Source organism: Leptinotarsa decemlineata, unplaced genomic scaffold (assembly GCF_025532065.1).
Source record: "Leptinotarsa decemlineata unplaced genomic scaffold, Ldec_3_MD MMD2_tig00078422_RagTag_RagTag, whole genome shotgun sequence".
Taxonomy (NCBI): Eukaryota; Metazoa; Arthropoda; class Insecta; order Coleoptera; family Chrysomelidae; genus Leptinotarsa; species Leptinotarsa decemlineata.
In genome coordinates this window covers 8,775,876-8,801,509 of record NW_027412747.1, presented here as the reverse complement: position 1 = coordinate 8,801,509, position 25,634 = coordinate 8,775,876, and the positions used below count along the sequence as shown (strand labels likewise).

The 25,634-nt window shown below is 35.7% G+C and overlaps 2 protein-coding genes across 2 annotated transcripts in view; both read right to left on the bottom strand.

The window, feature by feature from the left end:
* lobo (coiled-coil domain-containing protein lost boys) overlaps positions 1-25,634 on the bottom strand; it is a 511,805-nt gene that overhangs the window by 420,947 nt on the left and 65,224 nt on the right. The window lies entirely within an intron of this gene.
* LOC141487206 (uncharacterized) lies at positions 4,852-17,848 on the bottom strand. Its single transcript, XM_074186013.1, has 4 exons — positions 17,321-17,848; positions 17,071-17,229; positions 16,551-16,756; positions 4,852-11,145 (listed from the first exon to the last, which is right to left on the bottom strand). Exon 4 carries the CDS (start codon positions 11,134-11,136, stop codon positions 7,366-7,368), a length of 3,771 nt encoding a protein of 1,256 aa, XP_074042114.1. The 5' UTR covers positions 11,137-11,145; positions 16,551-16,756; positions 17,071-17,229; positions 17,321-17,848; the 3' UTR covers positions 4,852-7,365.

Genomic DNA, 25,634 nt, shown 5'->3' with positions numbered 1-25,634 from the left:
ATGCACATTGTATATTTTGATATACATAAATTTTTTGAAAAAACTAAAATAAAAATTTGAGATCCTGTTCAATTAGTTTCTTGTAATATCTATCAACTGCCTATGTTTTGAGAGAAAACTTTTTTTTTGGAGTGTTTAAAAAGGTGTGTACAATAGAGGGTTAATGACAACCCCGGATTACTACCACTGAAACTTGGAAACGCTCAAAATAAAATAGACCAATGGTCATTTATTCAAATATTCGATATAACAGACATAGTAAAGGAATTTAATATTTTAAGAGACAGATTACACCAATTAAAAGGTACAATTGATAATAAAACACAAGGAAGTAACTATCAAGTTGAATTTTACAACTCATATTATTTGACAGAATTATTAGAAAAGAAAATAATTACGCAAATTTATCAAATTAATCCTTCAATTGAAAGAAAGCAAAAAGGAGGACTTATTGAGGGATTAGGATCAATTATCAGATCAATAACTGGTAGCTTAGACCAAAATGACGCGGAAAAATATGACAAAGCGATTGAAATACTTTCATCCAATCAAAACAAAATGAAAACTCTCATATCAGATCAAATAACACTTTTACAAAGATCAATTGATAATTTTTGAAACAATAACAAATTCTTATGCATAATCAAGAACTCTTGAACTCTCGATTAGAAATCATTGAAAAACTCATACAAACTCAAGAAGACAAAAATCTTGAAATGAATCAATTTTTAATAATATAATTAACGATTTCACAAATAAACACTGCACACACAAATAACCACCCAATATTTGACAGTAGGAGATAATTTGGAACAAAACAGATTTCCCAAAAATAGCGACACTTTTAACTTTCATTTCTTTCAGTTCACCAAATGAAAAATAAAAAAACGTAAAATGACATTGCTAATTGCGAAAACGATAATAACAAAACATTTGGAATATAATACAACTTTTTTGATATATCAGTAACCGAAGATATTTAAAAATGACCAAACAAACCAAAAGTTCAGCCTATTTGATTACGAGAATATTTACTTTCACATTTACCCTCACATATCACTTCAACAATGATTTAAGGAAAATACAGTATTATGATGAAAATGAATATTTATTAACAATATTTTATCAAAACTACAAAACGAATTTCCAAATATTCATTTCTAGAATTGGAAACTGACTGGTTCACATGAAGTTTCTACACTCCTCAAATAGTTTACATCACATTGAACCATATTGATTCCGCCTCGAATGTCAGTTTTTCTCTCATTATTTTCCTTGGAGTTCATTCATTAGCTCTCTGATTTGCCCAACGTCTGTCTCTGATACACAAGGATACCCGCATGTCTCCAACCACTGAATAAACTTCTTCCCGTGCTCTAAGGCTTCTTTAAGCTTGTTATCTTCATCCACAGACTCTTCTTTGACCGTAGGATCCAACCCTCTATGTTCGTTAGCCGTAGAAATTTCAACAGACATCTGGGGTGGCGAAACAATATTCTGCGGCGAATTATTCTCCAAATAATGTTTTAAATACTGCGAGATGATCAAATCCTGGTACAAGTTATAATTATTGATGGTAGATTGTAGATATTGAGTCCAGTGAAATGTCGAATAATCCACCTCCCGCACACCCCTGATGTCATCGTGCGAAGCAGCTAGGCTGATCTCTTGACTCACCATCGTCGTCTCTGAATTGCAATCTTCTTCACGTTCTTCCATCGATCTATCCAGGAGGTTTCGAGCTTCTGCCTTTATTTTTTCACTTTTGCACCACCCTCTCAGGGTGGACTCTGGAACCTTTAAGTCTCTAGCCACAGAGGCTTTCGTCTCTCCTTTTTGCACCCTCGCAACGGCTGCTGACTTGATTTCCAATGAAATTCTTTTATACATTTTTCTGGCACTTTTCACTGCGTGAGCAAATGACAAACTATACGATGAAAATCGCAGACAAAATAATTGTTAATTTAGATAAACATCTGATTATATGCCAACAGGTAAATCAGAACCGACCGCCGACTGAAGCCACTTTCTTCTAGGGAACGTGAGGGTTCCATAAGCTGATTCTAGGTCCCCCATCTGCTGGTTACAAACAGAATTTGATAGTCCAGAGACTCAAAAAATCATGTATCACCATAGAAGGTTACGTTCAAAATCGTAATTCCACGTTTATATTCCCAATAACAGGAAGGCTGTTTTCTTTCTTCACATGAGTTTTTAAATGTTGATAGTAAATGTTCGATCTCTTCATATCTTTGACAGAAACTGTTTACTTTTTCTGGAAGTTTTCAATTACATTTTCATTCCTATCATTTACCAATTAAATTCAGTTAATGTAGTAAGCGGATAATATTTGATTTTATTATGCAAAACGAAATAAAGTTATAACACATACTTTTACGATGGTCTAACTAAAAATGGTAGTGTTCATTTCACTGGATCTTATATTCCCTTATATACCTATGACTGCTCTTTGGGTTTTTTATTGTAAAATATATGTTTCTACCAACTTCAGTTATTGAAATAATGTTTGCAATCAAAAATTATAAAAGACACGGTTATAATTATTTTATATTTCGTATTGTGATTATTGTTATAACAAACGGTGTGTTTCACAAAATTATCACACGATTTCGGTTGAGAAATAAAATATTTGAATATGAAACTCTAAGATTGGACATTCGAATAGTAAAATATTATCATTGCGGAAATAATTAATATTGGTAGTACTGCATTTAATCTATATATTATATCATGAGAGGTATGTACTTATTTCTCGGAATTAAATTAAATCAGGTAATGAACCGTTCCACTCGGATTGAATTATGCTACCTTGAAAATAGGTACTCACTCATATGTAATCTACCTAAAATAAATTATTTTCATAATTCTGGAGATTGGGTTGAAATATAAAAAATAATAAATTTATTGAAATAACAGGATCCAAATACTAACAAGAAATAGAATAAAAGCATTCGTTATGGAATTCTGAAACAAATTATATTGTTATCTGAACTGAAATGATGAACTGTAAGTGAAACTTCAAAAATGAAATTAGGCTTTCATTATTGTTCGTGGAAGATTTTTGATTTGATGTTCGTCTTGACTTATTTTATTGATACAATCCGTGAAATATGACGGATGCGTCAAGGTTTCCGGTTATTGCTTTCCTAAAAGTTCCTACACCATTCATTAAACCACATTTAATGAGTCTGATATATGGCTCAGAAGACTGATACGTGTTTTTATTTGAGCTTTAAAAGCTAGTATTCTAGGCTCGTCTCTGTCGAGAAAATTAATGAGGTTTTCTAGGATTTTATCATTGTTGTATGGAGCGTCTTTGATGGATGATAAGTCTTTGTAGATGGAAGAAAACGCCGATCGAGTTGATGACAGCAGGAGTGTCCTGAAAAAGATTATTATCATTTATGAAAATGTTTCAGGCGGTCAAAATGTACTTTAGTTTCATTCCGCGTTTTTAAATTTACTAACATCGCGGAAATGAGATAAATTTCTAATATTTCAAATGGTCCATTGAACCTATTTTCAAGTTTATTTGAAATTTGTGACTCTTTCACATAGACCTTGTCTCCTACTTTATATTTAGAGACGTTTTCGGAAACTGTCCTATCACATCTGATTTTGGACCTTTCCTTTTTGTCTTTCGGTTTTTGCTCTGGTCAATTGATAGAAATATGACATGCGGTCATTAGGATCTCTAACATATTTTGTAATTAGGTCTTTTTGGTTATAGAGTGTTTCTGGGGATCGACTAGCTGTGTGTCCGAATATTAAATCGTACGGTGTGAAACCTGTTATTTTGTTTCTTGTATTATTATAACAAATAACTACATATAGTAAAACGTTCAAGGGGTGTTCATCGGGGTTTTCGACTTTATGGGCGCGAATCATTTCAGCAAATGTTGCGTGGAATCTTTCGATTGATTAGTTCAATTGTGGGTGATTCACACTCGAATATGTATATGCTTGTGTGAATTTAGTCAGTTCGTCTCTTATTGTCAAGGCGTAGTATTTTGTGGAAATTTCGAAAATTTCTACATTGATGCGTTCAAAAGGGGTTTTTGGTATTTCGGTTATGACAAGAGGTGTGCTAAGGTTTTTTCGACCATTTTTGATTTTTTGACAAATTTCGCATTTTTTCACGAAATTTACGACATCTTTAATGAGACCTTGCCAGTTGTATTTCTGTTTCACTCTTCTGATGGTTTCTTTAGTTCTCATTAGGTTTTGATAGACTTTCAATTTGATTTCTTTATCGGCAAAAATGAATGAAAATATTTCTAATATGGGAAGTTAAGTTATTTTCAATTGAAAACGTTTTTCTAAGATAGAACTCGTTTTGGGATTTATAAATAATATAGAACATGTGTGACATGTGACAGATTCAGGATCAAATAGATAGATAGATAGATATTTTATTCATGTCATTACACAGAAGTGCATATACATACGTCAGATATAGATTCAAAAAGTAAAAATATATAAATGTAAAATATCACAGTGAACAATTAAATGTATCACAATTTGTCAAATAATAGAACATATATAGACACACTATGTACATATGTCTTGTGAATAAATATCTTCCTTACGAATATAACATAAACCTAACAGACAATAATCATTAATAAAAAATAATTACATATAAAAATGGTTTGGTGGTGCAGTCAGGAAACGACTGAGTCGTCTCCTCAAGAGCGGGTTACCTTATAAAACCGTCTTGCACCAAATTTTTGAGCGGCGTACGCAGAATCTGTCTCAGGTTCAAATCTGTTTTTCTGTTAATCAGCTGTTGCGACCATAAGAACGACAACTCTCAGAAGGTGGGAGTATATAGGCAGCAGGGCTTCCAAATCAAAACCCCATGTATTTTCTTATGGAGGTTCATTCTGGCAATTTTGGTCCCTAAGGCCCACTCCACACGGAAGGGGCAAAGGTCAGCGCCTTGTCACTGTCAGACGTCCATTATGTGTAAACTTAGCCTTAGCCTTCAAAGCCCACTTCAGACCACCTCCACTTTTACCGTCATTCAGTCAACCAATCAGCTATCACGCATACAGCGGGAAATTCAAAACCGGGAGTGGGGGTAACCTATCAGCGTCATCGAAATCGACGCAGGATGGAACGAGTATCGTAGCGATTTGAGCGTGGAACTCCGCCCCTCGGCCCCCTTGGTACTTCACCTAACCTATCGGCCCCCTTGGTACTCCACCTAACCTATCAGCTCCCTCGGCCCCCTTCAGTCACGTGATTTTAAATAAAAAAGTTTATAGTTATGGGATTCGAACCTGGGTCGTCCGCGCCGTAGACATTGTCCTTAGCCTCTACACCATCGTAAGATATTGAAGTTAACTGCGAATGTTGGGTATTTATAGCGGTAGTTTTGTCGGGACCGAAATTGACTCATTCATTATACTTGACAGCATTATTTTTGATTTCCGTAGAATGTAATCGTCATTATCATATTGAAGATAGGAAAATATACTTAGATTTGGGAAATAATTAATATTTCATGTAAAGATGTGTATGTGTGTGTAAGAGCGAGAGGCGCGTGTGACGTAATCGATGCAAAGAGAGATGGAGATGGTATCGAGATTTACCGGTTGCTAGTGCAAGCAGGTGTTGCCAGTTGTACAATAAATCAATGTTTATGGAGTAATGTAGCGTTGCCGGTTTGAAAATTAAGTTATAGAATACACAGAGTCATCTATGAGTCACTAGCTGAACTATCTATTGGTTGAAGAAGGACACTGTAAACACTAGACTCATAAGACTGCATCTGTCAAATGTTAATACATGCCAGCATGTCAGGTTCGGCGTTGCCAGTTGTACAATAAATCATTGTTTATGGGGCAATGTAGCGTTGCCGGTTTTGGAATTAATCGTGAACTACTCGACGAAAATTGGAAGCGCGAAAGTGATATATTAATAATAATGAATCAGATTTAAGAAAAAATATGACAATCTGCGATCCGTCATTGTATACGGGGTGTCTCAAAATACATCATTGAAAACAAACATGGCGTCGAAGTGTACAGGGTGCGTCAAAATACATCATTTAAGAAAAAACATAACAGTTCCACGAGGCTGTAAGTTTTCAACGTGCGATCCCTCAATGTGTACAAGGTATCTCAAAATACATTATTGAATAACAAATATGACATCGAAGTGTACAGGGTGCGTCAAAATATATCATTTAAGGAAAAAAACATGTCGATTTGAAATATGATATTAATGTGTATACAGGGCGTTTCAAAATACATCATTTAAGAAAAAAACATGTCGATTCAACAGAAGTCTAGCGTTCCAACATGTCGGAAGTCTCGTATCTTTGTTAACCAAGTTAGCATCGTCAGGAGAAAGAGGAGATTCAAAAGTATCGAGAGGTTAAGCGTTGTGGACTCAACGTGAGGACAATGGGAGAGCGAAGTATTCGACAATGACATTTCAAAATACTTCATTTTTGCATAAGTTTCGAAGGAAAACGATCTTCCGTACGTCGTTGGTAAACAAAAATTAGTATTATAATGGCATTCAGAGAATACAGACGTAAAGTAGAGGAATTTGAAAGACGTGTCCAACAAATAAGTAAAGATATTCAATTATATGAGGAAAAGAAAATGGTTCTCAAGCAGTTGAATAATTTATACATTCAAGACAAAGTGTTTCAGCCTCAGAGTGTAGAATATGTCGTCAACGATGCTGAAAAACAAATTTTGTACTTCCGACTACAATAATTTCTGTTCAATATGTGAACGTACCGAATATGGGTGAAATTCCAAGGAAATATGCGATAAGGCTAGTATAAACAATGGAAATCGATTCATTCGACTAGCTGTTTATCAATAAAAATGTTCTCCACTCGTTTTCAGTTTCGGATATGCTCTAATTTCTCTCAGCATAATCTAAATCTAAAATGGTTTTGATCATTCTCACCTCCATTGCAAGCCGTTCCGATTTGACTACTCTCACCTCCATTGTAAGCCGTTCTGATTTGACCACTCTCACCTCCATCGCAAGCCGTTCAGATTTGACCAGACTCACCTCCTTTGCACGCTTTTCAGATTTGACCACTCTCACCTCCTTTGCAAGCTGTTCAGATTTGGCCACTCTCACCTCCTTTGTAAGAATAATGTTGATCGAGTTCAATATATAGTTTTACACCGCCCAATCCTATTGATGTCCATTTCCACATCACCCATGAGGTAGAACTATTGATGCGTTACCTTTTTTTAATGTGGAAGTCTCCCCAGTAGGCCTATCATAACCACAATCTTTGCTTCAGATTTACATCATGGAAATAAAACCGTGAATGTTGAAAGATATCTTTATTATAGAAAAATATATTTACAAAGTTGTATCCATCATATCTTCGCCGATTAAATAATGTCCCCATGGTAGAGTTTCAACTGAGTTTGGTATGAGGTAGCGCTTATCATCCATTGAACTCAAAGCATTTTTCTGCTGTTCTATCGTGAACACCTGATGTTTATCTGCTTTAATGAGATGCTGCTTCACACATTTCACCATAGAGTTCTCTAGGCAGTCAATGTAGTCTTGGAAGGTGATATCGGTATTCATGGTAGATTTCTTGACTCCCTTTGCCTTTTTAGTCATGCCGTAGTTAGAGATTATATTACGAATTTCGTCCTCTTCATATTCATCAAGTTCTAACTTCCGCTGCAGTTTTATTATGTTAGCTTCAGTTGTTAACCTTTTAGTCGAATACAACTTGGCTCGTAAACCTACAAAGTCCGTCATCGGAATACCATTGTTCTCATCCTTCATAAGGCCGGGAACTTTTTTGTTGACGCAGGGTATTCCATATATATTGTCAGAGGGATAATCTGAGGTATCGAAAAATGTAAAGCAATCCTCCTTCATAACTGTATAGGGGTCCTGACGCAGCTCATAGATGAGGGAATCCGTATCAGTATACATAACGGTGCAGTCCTCTCCGAAACGCTCAGCCATATACCCATAGTGGAAAGAATAGATGGTAGTCTTTGCTAAATCCAAAATAGCCTGTCCTACATATATAGGCTTGTTTAGAAAAATTTGCAGCTTATTAAGCTCAACCGCTACCAAGTTTTCATCGAAAACTGCAGCAGACTTGAACTCGGGTTTGGCAATATGCGCTTCTGCTCCATACCTTCCACACCACTCGGTTAGAAGGTGGATGTTAACCCTCTTGCGGACGTTTTCCATAGTTTTACCGAATACTGCATTATTCATCAATTTGTACAGGTTTTTTTCGAACTCATTGGTAGCCTTCTTACGGAGCTCTGTATTCAAGTCGATGTATGATTTGAGCCAGGGACTCTGCTTGAATTTCAACACACGAAGAATTTTCTTCAAAACCAATCCATTTGCCAATGCCTGCTTCAATGCTCTATAATGTATAACATATTTCTCCTTGGGTTTCAAAGTAGCCATCAGCTTCGAAATTTCTCTAGGTTTCATCGGTGGCATCATGGTTTTCGGATTGATATGCTCCGGACAAAATGGAATATCTCGATGTTTGTCATGCAAGTGTTGAGGATACTCCAAATCTACTTCTAGAATGTAACCCTCATCGGCATTATCAGGTATGTCCATTACATCGATATTAGTGTCGGTCCATTCAAAACCTCCATATGGCAAGTATTGACTCATTGCCCATCCATACTGATTATTCACATCATAGTACATCTGATAAGTTGAGGGTTTAGACGAATCGTAGTTTGGAAGGTATTTGTTGTTTGCGTGAGCTCTTCTCTTCGAACAAACTTGACTAAGACCACCTCGAATACCTCTCTCAACAAAAAGAAACATGTCTTGATCGGTGAGTAACTCTAGTTGTTGCTTGGTATGTTTAAGCATACAATCCCAAGTGTAGCCTGGCAATGTGTAATAGTGCGCAGGGTCAAGTCCATGCGACTCGATGATACAGGTTCTAAACCTCTCAAAGACATCAGCCAGCAGAAGAACATCGGTTTTCATGTATATGTCGACATATTCTCCTAAGTTTGAGATATTCAGTTTGTTCCATACCTCTTGTGCTCTTATGTACCGTCTTCGGGGGCAGGGTTTGTTATCGAGTTTATTGAAGAAATGATCAATGGACGGTAAATTGGTTTCTTCGAATTTTTCGAAGGAATCAAAGTAATCGTATGACATGACTCCTTTGACGGTGAGAAGATTGAATTGTTCAGGGGTGAGATCAGAGAATTGGGATTCCAAATTTGGGAATTCTGGAAGATTTGATGCTAGTTTATCGAGCGAAGAACCCATAAACCGGAAACTATCGATGAAACGGAAATTGATTCTGAAATCGGCTATCTGTTTCGTAAATGAGATATATTTTTCTTTGGTTATAGGTAATAGATCGACCTTTCCATCCATTCTTGTTGCGATATCTTTAACAATGAAGTGTGCATCATAACCGCTAAGATTATGGAAGACAACAGGGATGGTGTGTGAGTCCTTGAAGTTGACGTTGCACCCTTCATGAGCAGCCCCTCGAAAATTTTTTTCAGGTATCAGGTGATTATGGTCTCGAACTTTCTTATCTTCAGGCGTGAACGGTTTTTGACATATATGACAATTTGAGGCTTTTCTAAACTCCATTTCCTGATTGAATGTCATATTTATGTCATAAGGACACCAAAACACTGTCGCCACATCCTCAGCAAGCTGATTCATCTCATCAGCAAACCATTGCATACAATCGATACCTCGATGAGCACGGTAGAATGATAGAGAGTCATCATAGCTACACTTGAGGTAATATCCCACAGCTGCTGGAACGTGATGCTGCGGCTTCTTTGGGTTATCTGTACGCTCGAGTATGCTTTCCAAGTCTGCATAAACAATGAATGGTGCCTTTTCCTTATTCTTATAGTTTTTGAATTCGAGCAGATTTTTACCTTCCTCAGGCATTTTTATAGCTGTCTCATTGATTTTCCCGCAATCTAAGATGTGACGTTCGAGATTTTTTTGAGTTCTGCAGTACCGGAGACAGCGATCACAGAAGAACTTTTGACATTTTTCTCTACTCAATTGTCGTGAAAGCAGTCTTGACAAGTTTTTGATCCATACAAAATGGTGTTTAGCAGGATCATCATCATCTTGTATGAGAAGTAGATTGATGTGTTTTTCCTTCTTATCTTTAGTTAGATATGATGGTAATATCTCTAAATATTTCTTGATCTTTTCCAACACATAAACATTGATGGAGACATTATTTTGCTTTTCAAATCTCGGAATTTGCCGCATGGTCATTGGGAATTGAATACCTGTAAGCTTCAAAACCTTCGAGTAATGGGGATATGATGATATGCGTGATGTATTGATTTCAGCTGGATGAAGCGCTGAGGTAACGGCCCACGCAAAACATGCCTGATCATTATTCTTAACATTGATGCAGGCATTCTTCTGTCTGATTTTACCAGGCAGCTCAATGAAAGAAGAGCCAATCTGAGGAGTGAACTTACTGATGTTGACCCCCAGATTAACTACTTTTTTCAGAGCCCATCCACTGTCACGTTCTTGGAATTCCTCCAGCTCCCGCATAATCGGATCAATCACATTTTTCTTGAACCACCCATCCATGTCGGTATCACGATATATTGGAGCATTTGCAGTGGTTAAATATTTATGTTCCGTGATTATGTTCGATCCCTTTACAATCTCAAACTCACCACAGAGAGCTGCGTTCACTTTCACTGCAGCATACTCCCTCAGAACATTCTGGATCCTTCTTTTGAAGATGGCCAAACAATCAACCAGAAATGCTCTGGGATCTTTATGTTTGAGATTGGAAATATTGCCTGTCTTGATTCTACTATTGAAGGCTGAAGCTAAGTCATCCCATTTCACACGCTCTCGTGCTCCTTCTGCTCGTTTCCCTGCCCCCTGCTTCTGTGATGCTTTGAGGTTATTCCGCATAGTGATCACATTTCTTAAACAGGCTTCTAGATGCTGCTTCTCCCCCACAGAAGCAGCATTACGCATGGCCTTTCTAATTTTTTTCAGCCCCCTGGCACATTCATACAACCCTTTCTTTATCCATTCCTTATCATTTGGGGTGATAAGCCTCAAATTGGTAGCGATATGTTGAACAAGGTCACCATACATTTTCGATAACTGTAATTAAAAAGACTAGATGTTGAACGATCAACGTTCTAGAGTACACTGATGAAATTCAACAACGTGAAGCATAATCTTAACTGTAGACGGACGGAGGACTGAATGCTTTTTCAAAAGGCCCACAGATTTTCGAAATTTGTGTTTTCAATCCCATAAGAATACATGTAATATCAATGCATTCTACACTGAAACAGTGAGCAGCCCTGTCACGTGATTAACACCACCAGTACCCCCCACCACTGTCATCAACACACCGAAGAATGCAGATAAGTTTCATTCTTTTTTCAACAGTCAAGTTAGACCGTCATGTGTGATTCTATGTTGCAGTACATTAACCTAAACTTGATCAAAACATGCATAGATCATGAATTTATTCGAGCAAAGTACGCAGGCGTATGTTTACCTGCGAGTTTGATTTTACATGAAGTCGCCAAGAAATATGGAATTACAACGAAGCTGTGCGTTGGAACGATGTTGTACTCGAATGGTATTACAATTACACCACATTTTTGGAATGAACATAATGGAATAGTATACGATCCTACTAACTTGATTACCAAACACTATCTACCACATGAACTTGAAGTTACACTGTAGAAGGGGATATTTATGTGTAAAAGTGATGAAGATAGAAAAATGCTTCAAGTTTATCATAATTTCAAGAAGACAAAGTCCACAGCAAAGTATTTTGAGAAGGCTCCAGAATGTTTACTTGAAATACGAAAAAATATTCATACTGTTGTAGCAAAGATACTCAATAAATAAATTGACTCGTGTTCGATGCTGAATTTTGAGATGTTATCAAAGCATGAATTCTTGGACCGAATAGCGTGACTTAATGTGTTGAACACAGCACAAAATCTTATTTTCTGAAGCCTTTATCGTATGTCAACAAAGTTTATGACGTCACAAGTAGTCTAGTAATATCATTGTAGATGTAACTAGTGATTTCGTTTCCAAGTCTTTCCTCACGTAGCTTCAGTGACAAATCTTATATCACGAATCAAAACAGAGACAAAAGTGGATCATTCATGTTTTGAAAAATTTCGTCAATTACTCCAGTCAAACAGGTCTATTTTCTCCTATAAACTCTGGTGGGGGGAAATTGATTATAGGAACCATTCTAGAGAATTCCGATCACTTTCCCATTAACCATGGTAGCAGTAAGGTTATTTTTCGGTGATCGCGCTACTGAGAAAATCAGACAGTTGAATATTGAAAATGATTTTATTCGACAATGGTATTACGATAAAACAATATCATGCTACATTATGTACAATAACAAAGAACCTGTAACGATTGCTCTGCTATCGACTATGGACTTTGATCCAGTGCAAAGACATTCTAGGCCGAAAACCATCAACTACATTCATACGTTGAAGAAACACCGTAGAAAGGGATATGCAGCCAAACTCATCGAACACATCAAGAAACATGAAGAATTTACAGCTTTCTGTAGTAATAAGGAATCTGAATTGTTATTCGATAAATGTGGTTGTACTTATTATGGTGAAATTATATGTCCAATGTTTAGGTATCCATAATAAACGGTTTTGCTCAGTATGGCGTAGTATATAAGTTTTCCTTCAACACAGTATGGTGCAGAGTGGCTCAGTATGGCGCAGTATGCACTGCACAGTGTGGTTAAGTATGACGCAGTATGCACCGCAAGCACTACACAGTGTGGTTAAGTATTGCGCAGTATATATAGAGTCAATTGAATATTTATAATTCATTTGCATTCAATATATCGCAAAGTATAGATGGAAAATGTATTATGAAGGTTCCCGAACAGACCTCGCACAGAATCATCGAGTCTGATACCTATGGTATCCGTTTTGAGCATGGATATGTTATTGGCAACACTCCTGTGCAATATGAAAACAATGAACTAGGTATTCAAGACAAACATTTCACTCTTACACCGGGATTACTCCAACTATTGATGAAACGTGTTCCTCAACATTATACGTCGGACGATTTGATTGTATACAAAAACATTTTGATGCTTACCAATGCTCACAAACAGCGATATAAATCAGATAGACCGGTGAATGCAAACAGTTCATGGAAGTATCGGAATATCATATCATTGCTGTTCCCTCCTAGGAGAAGGAGGAATGTTCAATCACACTATATTCAAAAACATACGAGTCATAAGCAACAAATAGAAGGTTCCAGAAAAGGAGAAGAAGAGAATCATCGAATAGAAGGTTCCAGAAAAGATGAAATTACTCATAGATCATGTAGAGGACCTCTCATTTTCAATAGATATTGATTTTCCTAGACATATCAATTCGTTACCATGTATAAAGTAGTTGTCAATAAACATGTGAGACATGTAAAAAAGGCTTTCAAAAGTATTTCCCACCCCAAAACTAGCAGTAGTACTTAAAATTGCACCACTCTCCCCTAACAGGAATTCCTATTCAATCTAACATAAAACTTTCTCTAATGAAAACAATTTGTATTCTGATATGATATAAATTCTCTTGCATTCAAAAGCCAACACTTTCCTAGTTGGAATTGCAAAACTTGTTCAACCAAATTCTCTCTTATCAAATAAAAAATGAAAAATAATTTGCATTCAACCACAAATAAGTCATGTAGATAGATCAATAGATATCAATTTTCAATGTTCCTCGACAGTTTCTGAGTTAAAAATCCTCAATGAATAGTACAAAATTGCTTAAATCTGAAATTGCACCACTCTCCCTTAGCATGAATTCCTATTCAATCTAGCTTGAAAATAATTTGCAACACTCGATCAACCGAATAAAACTGTCGGGTAGCACTTTCTCGAATATTCTAACATGAAAAAATTCTCTCTTGTAAAATAATTTACATTCAACTACACACAAGGCATTATGAAATCAATTCGAATCATAGATCATGTAGATAGATCAATAGCTATCAATGTTTAATGTTTCTCGACAATTTATTAGTTGAAAATCCTCAGTGGGTAGTGAAAATTGCACCACTTTCCCTAACATGAATGCCTATTCAATCTAGCACATGAAAAATTCTAGCATGAAAATAATTTACAACCCCTTGACGGTTGAATGAAACTGTCTGGTAGCACTTTCTTGAATTATCTTCTAAAATAATTTGCGTTCAACTATACACAAGTCATGATGAAATCGATTCGAGGCAGAGGTTCCAGAGACGATACAATTTTAATGTTCCTCGACAATTTAGGAGTTGAAAATCCTCAGTGGGTAGTATAAAATTGCTAATATATGAAATTACGCTACTTCCCCCAACATGAATTCTAAGTAAATGATTCTAGCAAGAAAATAATTTCCATTCAAAACTTGAATGTTATTTTCCCTCATAAAGGCACTTGTAGAATGAAAACAATTCGCATTCAAGAGCTCGAAAATCAATCAAAAAATCATTTGTGAAACATAAAAAGGTACTTGTAAAATAATTGGCATTCAACTGCACATTCAACTGCAACTGCAAGTCAATGATTATAAGAAAAATGTGGCAAATGTTTCAGAAAAGATGAAATGAATCTGAACCATAGATATTCATTTTCAATGTTCCTCATCAAAAAATCCTCAGTTGTTAATATCTGAAATTATGGTACTTCCCCAGCATGCATTTCTATTCAATCTAGCACAAAAAATTCTATTGCATTCACTTTTCCCTTAGTAATATTCATAGAATTCTTCTCGTGATGGCAACTCGTTAATGTTCAATTTTTCCATGCTATCTATATAATAATACGGAAATACCCCCTTCCTGGTGAGACGAGTGAATTTTTCATCATCTAAATGACTAAATTCTTTCTTTAAAATTTTTAAATCATTTTGATCCAATGTGGATACTAATTCATCCAACGATGTTCCCATGAATCGAAAAGAATCTATAAATCGAAATTTAATTTTAGTTTCAGCATCCTTCTGTGTAAAGGAAATGTATTTTTCTTTATTTGAGGGAAGTATGCTCACACAGCCTTTTTTTTGCGATATCTCTGATAATGAAGTGACTGTCGTATCCTGAAAGATTATGAAAAGTAATGGGTACCACGAATAATTTTCGAAAGTTGACATTACAGGGGGCTTGGTGCGCTAAACCATGGACCGCCACCGTTCAGCAAAAATTATAAACGGACATTTTTGTTTATAAACATAATTTTGAATTTTCACATAATCGTATGTAGGAAAGAAAATTTTACAGTCATTCATTTTTTCGCACAAAACAGTATGATCATTTAATTTTTGCTGACTTGAAAAATAATTGAGGCATCTATCATAAAAAATTTTTTGTCTTTCTTTTTGTTCAATTGGTTACTTAATAATCAAGACATGTCTTTGATCCAACAATAATGGAATTTGATTTCAGTCTCGTCATCGTCATTAATAGGTGGAGCCTCATAATCGTTCAATTTTGGAAAATATTTGTCTTGAATCAATAAGAAATTAACATGTCTGTCTCGTTTTGTTGTCGTGAGTCTGGCAGGTTCTACTACAAAAAAAAAATTTTTCCTTTACTTGATTCAATTCCAAAGTGTAAACATTTACAGAAATATCATTAAGATTTTCAAATTTGGAAATTTGATGTAAATCCATTGGAGTATTCAGCCCTGTAGTATTCAAAACTGAAGAATAGTGTGGATATTTTGACACTCTTTGTGGATGTTTTGCTACAGGATACAAGGCGCTAATGATACTCCAAAAGAAGCACATTTCGTCATCGTTTTGTACATTACTGCATGCCTGCTTCCTTGCGATTTCTTGCGGCAGTGGAATGAAAGAAGAACCGTTACCAATCACATATTTATTTATTGCTACTTCCAACAAAAGAATTTTACTCAAAGCCCACCAACTCAAATTCGCCTAACTTATTCAATATAGCATCCACAGCGTTTTCATTGTACCAAGCAGTCAAGTCCGTACCTGAATCGATAACTTTATTTGGTGTACTGAAATATCTCCATCATTCGATTTCTCAATAAAATCCCCTGAAAATGTAAAATTAACTTTGAGACATGACATTTGTTTCAAAATTTTGGAAATCTCACGTTTGAATAATGAAAAAGCATCGCATAGAAACTTTTTAGGATCTTTATGAGTTAAATTGATGATTACCCCCGTTGTTAACCATTGTTAACAGTTTGCCACTTTACCCTGGAGCTTCGTCGCTTCAAACCCGAGCCTGTATGTTTATTATTCATCATTCAATTTTTGTAATTATTTTCTTTTTTTTCTCCAACCGAAAATTTAATTTTTTTCATAGCTAAAACACATTTCCTTATATGTTTATTATTAAATTGTATAGCTTGTTTGGCAATATACTCTGAATAATTATCTCTAATGACTAAAAGGTAATTATCAATTACCGACTTGGTTTTTGGAAAATCAATCATTTGGATTTTATTTATTGACATGACTCACCGATATTTTGTTAACAAATGAAATATTGGTGTGATGAGTAGGTTCTGGAAGCTGCAGAGAATTGAATCTCGTTCTGTGGAAACTGTTGAGATGGTTCTGGAAGCTGCTGTGATTTGAAACTCGATGTGGAAAAGGTTGCTAAGACGATTTTGGATGTAGTTGTTGAGATGGCTCTGAAGTTATACAGCACACGTTGATGTAGTGTTCTGAAATAAATTTGATTTTCAATGCAAATATACACCAGAGAAAAATAAAATTCAAGAGTGGGGGTAATGTGTTTCATGGAGTGATTGTGAAAAATGAGCGAGCTACAGTTATACTTAAAAAAATCAACTGTCATTCAAAACAACGAATTTAAAACATATATTTTGCAAGTACTAAACACATAAAAAATATTGAAAACACTTCTTTATGCGGATCATATCTATGAATGAAAAAAAAAATTGAGTCGAATAAAAAATATAGTATGCAACCACAAACTCTATACATATATTGAACAAAGAAAAAATGCAGTACTAACCTTAATTTCGTATAATTACAAATGAAACAACACGACAGCGTATTTTCCTGATACAAAATTCATCTAAATGGGGGTGATACTCCTCCGTCACTCGGTGTGGTAACAAATTGTTGTTGTTGTTCCCTCTCCACGACTGAACTTGAATTTTAGAAAATCCACCTTCGAGAAACCAAAAATAAAAAAAACCATGTTTCAAATTATACACTCTGTCAATAAACGTCAACATGAATTAAAGTTATTCGTAACTTACTATGCGTTTTATTCAACTAGAAAGCTGCTCACAAAATGAGCTTCTGTTTACTACATAATAAATGTGTATATAGACAAGATATGGCATTGTCAAAGGCAAGTAGATAAAATACGAGAAAAACTCTCATTCAGCTGGGATGATTCTCGAGTAAAATTCATAATCACGTTTTCCGGTTCTGAAGCTGCCATCTAACATCAAAACAAATTGTGCGATACAATAATTACTGTAAGAGATAATATTCGAGAAAAATGGATGTCAGCAATTACCGGTTCTTATCTTTTATTCATTATTAAAGATTGAGAAATATCAGTAATTGTTATTCCTTATCTTCTGATGTATGTAGGATAAAAATAGTAGTCCAGAGTTGGCTTGAGGAATACGTAAATACCTCTGAACCGTTTTGTATTACAAAATAATTGAAAAATACGTTGATCCTCAAAAACTATGTATATACTCAAGTATATTAATCTGAGAAAAATTTTGGAAAATTAATGATAATTCAACAACAACTCTCACGACCTTTGAATTAAATTGAATTTGAATACATTCTTTTGTGAAAAAGTCACGTATAACAAATCTTGCAATAAAAATTCATAAAGTGAACATGAAAAACACTTACTTTCAGATAAAATCGTTGCACCTGTCACTAGTATCACTGATACAACTAACTCATCATTTCACCTCGCAGAAGGTATTTATAGGAAAATAAGTGATGACATATTTCAAAACAAAACAAAGAGCCTTTGTTCCGTCGCTTTGAGAACTGCATATCTCTGGGTGCTGATTCGGCATTGACAGTGATCAATGTCACCTTGGTCAAGAATAGGAAAATAGGTGGTGACATATTATGCAATCAAACAAAGAGCCTTTGTTTCGTCACTTTGAGCCACGTTAGGACAGGCTATTTTGGATTTAGCAAAGTCTACCATCTATTCTTTCCACTATGGGTATATGGCTGAGCGTTTCGGAGAGGACTGCACCGTTATGTATACTGATACGGATTCCCTCATCTATGAGCTGCGTCAGGACCCCTATACAGTTATGAAGGAGGATTGCTTTACATTTTTCGATACCTCAGATTATCCCTCTGACAATATATATGGAATACCCTGCGTCAACAAAAAAGTTCCCGGCCTTATGAAGGATGAGAACAATGGTATTCCGATGACGGACTTTGTAGGTTTACGAGCCAAGTTGTATTCGACTAAAAGGTTAACAACTGAAGCTAACATAATAAAACTGCAGCGGAAGTTAGAACTTGATGAATATGAAGAGGACGAAATTCGTAATATAATCTCTAACTACGGCATGACTAAAAAGGCAAAGGGAGTCAAGAAATCTACCATGAATACCGATATCACCTTCCAAGACTACATTGACTGCCTAGAGAACTCTATGGTGAAATGTGTGAAGCAGCATCTCATTAAAGCAGATAAACATCAGGTGTTCACGATAGAACAGCAGAAAAATGCTTTGAGTTCAATGGATGATAAGCGCTACCTCATACCAAACTCAGTTGAAACTCTACCATGGGGACATTATTTAATCGGCGAAGATATGATGGATACAACTTTGTAAATATATTTTTCTATAATAAAGATATCTTTCAACATTCACGGTTTTATTTCCATGATGTAAATCTGAAGCAAAGATTGTGGTTATGATAGGCCTACTGGGGAGACTTCCACATTAAAAAAAGGTAACGCATCAATAGTTCTACCTCATGGGTGATGTGGAAATGGACATCAATAGGATTGGGCGGTGTAAAACTATATATTGAACTCGATCAACATTATTCTTACAAAGGAGGTGAGAGTGGCCAAATCTGAACAGCTTGCAAAGGAGGTGAGAGTGGTCAAATCTGAAAAGCGTGCAAAGGAGGTGAGTCTGGTCAAATCTGAACGGCTTGCGATGGAGGTGAGAGTGGTCAAATCAGAACGGCTTACAATGGAGGTGAGAGTAGTCAAATCGGAACGGCTTGCAATGGAGGTGAGAATGATCAAAACCATTTTAGATTTAGATTATGCTGAGAGAAATTAGAGCATATCCGAAACTGAAAACGAGTGGAGAACATTTTTATTGATAAACAGCTAGTCGAATGAATCGATTTCCATTGTTTATACTAGCCTTATCGCATATTTCCTTGGAATTTCACCCATATTCGGTACGTTCACATATTGAACAGAAATTATTGTAGTCGGAAGTACAAAATTTGTTTTTCAGCATCGTTGACGACATATTCTACACTCTGAGGCTGAAACACTTTGTCTTGAATGTATAAATTATTCAACTGCTTGAGAACCATTTTCTTTTCCTCATATAATTGAATATCTTTACTTATTTGTTGGACACGTCTTTCAAATTCCTCTACTTTACGTCTGTATTCTCTGAATGCCATTATAATACTAATTTTTGTTTACCAACGACGTACGGAAGATCGTTTTCCTTCGAAACTTATGCAAAAATGAAGTATTTTGAAATGTCATTGTCGAATACTTCGCTCTCCCATTGTCCTCACGTTGAGTCCACAACGCTTAACCTCTCGATACTTTTGAATCTCCTCTTTCTCCTGACGATGCTAACTTGGTTAACAAAGATACGAGACTTCCGACATGTTGGAACGCTAGACTTCTGTTGAATCGACATGTTTTTTTCTTAAATGATGTATTTTGAAACGCCCTGTATACACATTAATATCATATTTCAAATCGACATGTTTTTTTCCTTAAATGATATATTTTGACGCACCCTGTACACTTCGATGTCATATTTGTTATTCAATAATGTATTTTGAGATACCTTGTACACATTGAGGGATCGCACGTTGAAAACTTACAGCCTCGTGGAACTGTTATGTTTTTTCTTAAATGATGTATTTTGACGCACCCTGTACACTTCGACGCCATGTTTGTTTTCAATGATGTATTTTGAGACACCCCGTATACAATGACGGATCGCAGATTGTCATATTTTTTCTTAAATCTGATTCATTATTATTAATATATCACTTTCGCGCTTCCAATTTTCGTCGAGTAGTTCACGATTAATTCCAAAACCGGCAACGCTACATTGCCCCATAAACAATGATTTATTGTACAACTGGCAACGCCGAACCTGACATGCTGGCATGTATTAACATTTGACAGATGCAGTCTTATGAGTCTAGTGTTTACAGTGTCCTTCTTCAACCAATAGATAGTTCAGCTAGTGACTCATAGATGACTCTGTGTATTCTATAACTTAATTTTCAAACCGGCAACGCTACATTACTCCATAAACATTGATTTATTGTACAACTGGCAACACCTGCTTGCACTAGCAACCGGTAAATCTCGATACCATCTCCATCTCTCTTTGCATCGATTACGTCACACGCGCCTCTCGCTCTTACACACACATACACATCTTTACATGAAATATTAATTATTTCCCAAATCTAAGTATATTTTCCTATCTTCAATATGATAATGACGATTACATTCTACGGAAATCAAAAATAATGCTGTCAAGTATAATGAATGAGTCAATTTCGGTCCCGACAAAACTACCGCTATAAATACCCAACATTCGCAGTTAACTTCAATATCTTACGATGGTGTAGAGGCTAAGGACAATGTCTACGGCGCGGACGACCCAGGTTCGAATCCCATAACTATAAACTTTTTTATTTAAAATCACGTGACTGAAGGGGGCCGAGGGAGCTGATAGGTTAGGTGGAGTACCAAGGGGGCCGATAGGTTAGGTGAAGTACCAAGGGGGCCGAGGGGCGGAGTTCCACGCTCAAATCGCTACGATACTCGTTCCATCCTGCGTCGATTTCGATGACGCTGATAGGTTACCCCCACTCCCGGTTTTGAATTTCCCGCTGTATGCGTGATAGCTGATTGGTTGACTGAATGACGGTAAAAGTGGAGGTGGTCTGAAGTGGGCTTTGAAGGCTAAGGCTAAGTTTACACATAATGGACGTCTGACAGTGACAAGGCGCTGACCTTTGCCCCTTCCGTGTGGAGTGGGCCTTAGGGACCAAAATTGCCAGAATGAACCTCCATAAGAAAATACATGGGGTTTTGATTTGGAAGCCCTGCTGCCTATATACTGGTGGGGGAACAAATCCTCCCATGAGGAGGTTAGCAAACGTTTGCACTCAAGTGATGATTCACCAAAACCAGAGGCGTAAAAGCCCTGCACGGCTGAATCTGAGGCATCGTTAGGTGTAGCTGACGTGTAAAAACCCTCATATGGGAAGGTTGTCGTGGGTATCAAGGTGGGATTCTTGCAACTTGACTATCCGACTACCTCATTAACAGAGCATATACTTTGTGCCTGCCCCGCTGCGGACCGAATCAGGTCTTCGGCAGAGCTGTACTCTTACCATCTGACCTGAAAGACCACTCAACATACAAACTAGTCGGCTTCATTAAGAAGCTGGGTTTATCTGGCCGAGTGCGAATAGGTGTGAGCCGCAATAAACCTTTGCGGGTTGCGGTGGAGAGTCGAATAGAGCCACTCACTTTGGACCTAACCTAACCCTTTTTCTTTCTCAATGGTATCATTTTCAATATAATAATCAAAAAGAATTGAAGGCGTTATATTTTTAGAAGTGAATAATTTCTGATAAAGAAAGTTTTTGGCTTTCTACTACTTCATCATGATACAAAAAATGTGCGAATCTTTCAAAGAAAGGATCGTTTGGAATTCAAACTGAGTGGAGAGAAGTATCTTCTGTATAATTCAGTGTTCATATAAAAGTATTTGTTTCGAAAGAATTTTTTTCTTTCGTGTAATTCAATGTTTATATGACACTAGCTGTTTCAGAAGGGCTTTTTTCCAGTTTGTGTCTGAAAGTTGCTTCTATGCATGATCTACACATCCATCTATAGAGTTATTTATTTTCAAATTGATTACTTCCCTTCTTTGGAAGATTCCCACATTTTTTTGTATCAAGATGGAGTAGTAGAAAGCCAAAAGCTTTCTTTACCAATAACCATAAACTTCTGAAATAATGTCGGTTAGGTAAATTTATAACTGCAGAGATAAAAAAAAAATGTAAAATACAGCAGGTACTGAAACTAATATTCAAAGTGCGCAAAAGAATTACAAATGACATTGTCTTAGTTGTGTTTTCTTTTCAATAATTCAACATAATCGAAAGCGATATGTGATTACTTTTTATAATACATTTTTTGGAATTTTATTCATCACGATATAATGTTATAGCGGACGATGAATATTACTGAATTTTTATACGATGGTGGTTAAAAATATACTCCTGATTATCATTTTTTTATATATTTTCCTAGATTTTAAATGCTAACTTATATTTTATCGGACCTTATATTTCTACCTATCTTTGATCTATAAGTATTTTATCATAAAATATGTTTCTACCAACTAAAGTTATTGAAAAATTCTAAAAACTACACAATATGCTATATATTTTCCTTGGCCAAAATTGATACTATTTTGTTTGTAATTTAATTCATTAATAAAATACGTTATCATACGAAAAGTGTCAATTATAGCTGTACTAGTTTATATTTTGTATAAAAGTATCTTCCTTTTTATCCCAAACATATATTTTTTTATTTCAACGATAACAGTGTCAGTGTTGGTTGCACATAAAGAAAATATCGGCACAAAAAAATTACAATTTAACTATACTTTTGAATACTCCGACTTGCTATTATTTTAATAATGGAAGGTAATACTCGGACGTGCTATTATTGTTATAACAGACGGTGAGCTTTATAAAATGATCATACGATGATGATTGAGAAAGAAAATATTTGACTCAATAGCCAAATACTCACAGGTACGAACTTTCAATTGTAAAATATTGTCAATGCTGAAACAATTATTATTGGTACTGAGAGGTGTGTATATGTACCTTCACTCGCATTGAATTATGCCTGCTTTGACTGACAGGTACTGAAATATAATCTACTTGAAAAATAAATCATTTTCATCATTCATTTCAACTGAAAATATTGACTGACAATCTCAGCCAAGCATTAAAATATAGTTCTCAGATTGATTCATTTCTATTGCACTGACACTTATTTAATGGCATAAATGCTAGTGAAGTTAAAGCTAGTACTGATACATATGATGGTTTTCATAGAAATTAACGTTATTCTGGATTCATAATCATCAAGGGAGTTGGTATTCGTTTTCAAAATGTGAGGTCGATAAGGAATCTAATTCATAAATGTATGTTTATTAACTATAACACACTATAAACACTGACAACACTGTCCTGAAAAAAGTTAGTCGATTGAGAAGATATATAAGTAATTAAATTTATATTTATACAGAAAAATTGAGTTCCTTCACTTTGAAGTTTGAGTTGGATATCACTTCCCACCTTCGAGATTATTCAACAGGAATCTTATACTTTCAACATGCATCATTGTCACACTGGGATGTCCACATGTCTCCAACCATTGGAGATATTTCTTTCCGTGATCTAATGCTTCTTCAAGATTGATGTCTTCGTCCATGGGCTCTTTCTTGACCGCAATATTGTTAGGATGTACTATTTGCTCATCATCCACAATCGATGAATTCCCAACTTGATTTGCCTGGATATAAGAAATTTCCTTCGTGTCCTGCTTGTAAGTAGGATGAGCAGCCCCATTTTCACCTTGTGAAGCAGCTAAACTGATCTGCTGCCTCATCTGCATCATTTGATTGAAATCGTGTCTTGCAGTTAGTCTGGGGAACATATTTTGGCCTTCCTCCTGTAGTTTTCTACTTTTACACCACCCTCTTATGGTAGACTCAGGGACATTTAATTCTCTAGCCACGGAGGCTTTCGTCTCACCTTCTTGTATTCTCGCAACAGCGATCAACTTCATGTCTCTTGAATATCTGCGTGACATTTCGACAGCTTCTTTCCGTTTTTATCAAAGTGGTAAACTATACGATGACTATCGCAGACAATATGACCATCAATTGGGTTACGCTTCTGTCTTAATAACAACAAATCACTCAGAACGGACTGCCGACTGAATCCATCAATCACAGTAGGCGGGGTTGTGGTGCCAGGTGAAAATTTTGTACCTACTGACCAAACATGTGAAATGTAATGAATGGTAATGTTGCCAACCTAAACTTGATGTAATGTGTGGGACCCCTATATACAGTTCATTTTTCACAGGTACCTATTTCAAAATTCGAGATTCAAAATAGGTGAATATTAAGGAATCCCATATTTTATTCTCGGCATCCTATTCGTTCTAAAAAAAAAAAACGAAATTTTCAACTTCTTTTTTGAGCATTACAGTCTTTAGGTTCTAGTGCTAAGTTTTGTTCACATCCAAGAAACAAAATGATTTGTTATTTTTGAATATTCTTTGGAAACTGATACAGACTATGGAATATACTCACAGAAAGAAAAATGCCTGAAATTCATGAGTCTTCGCAGACTCTTGTAATGTTTTTAAAGGTAATAAATTACTTACTTTGAATGGGATTTATATTTATGTTCGTGTTATTTTCGTGTATAACAATAAAGGAAAATTCATCATTCATAAAAACATTCACGAGTACTTTTCTTCTTTTCCTTGGAGGTTTTTGTATTGTTCAAATTATCAAGGTGGCTAAAAAGATCTGCCAAAAATGCTAATTTCAAGAGCCAAATAGGTCAAAAAAACGATTAGCATATTTAGATTTTGCATCCTGTAAAAACATTAACAATTCAGTACTCATTTCATTTAAATCTTGTTAAATGCTTTTTTTTGGATAGCCACCCGACCTATGTGTGATAAAGGAGATTTTGATGAAGCGAGCCCATATCTTCACAAACGATTCTAAATAATCGGGTTTGCAAGGCTTTGCCTTTAATATAATTCACAATTTTCATTAACTCCGTGAGCACGTCATTTAAATCAGAAGATATCATCTTAGCAGCTAGAGCCTTTCGATGAAGAAAACAGTGTGTCCAGGATACATTTGGCGTTATCGATGAGTCCGCTATTTTTGCCAGTCATAGCTTTAGCGCCATCGCTACAACTAGCAATACATTTTTTCCAATCAATATCGTAGTCGCAAGTGCTTTCTAAAATTATATCCTACAAACACTGTTACATAGCACTTTTTTCTTAATTTATCAATTACTCTCTTCACAAGCTCTGGAGCTGGAGTTTCATTGACCCACAATATTCAATAAATTTTTCTCTTTCCATTGATACCATTTTCATAGAAATCTGAACGCTCAGTTTTGTGAAATTGAATAAAAACTGTGATTTTCCATAAGGCTCAACGTTGAAGGTATTTTTTTTTAAATATTAATATCTTTTCTCCAATTCTCTGT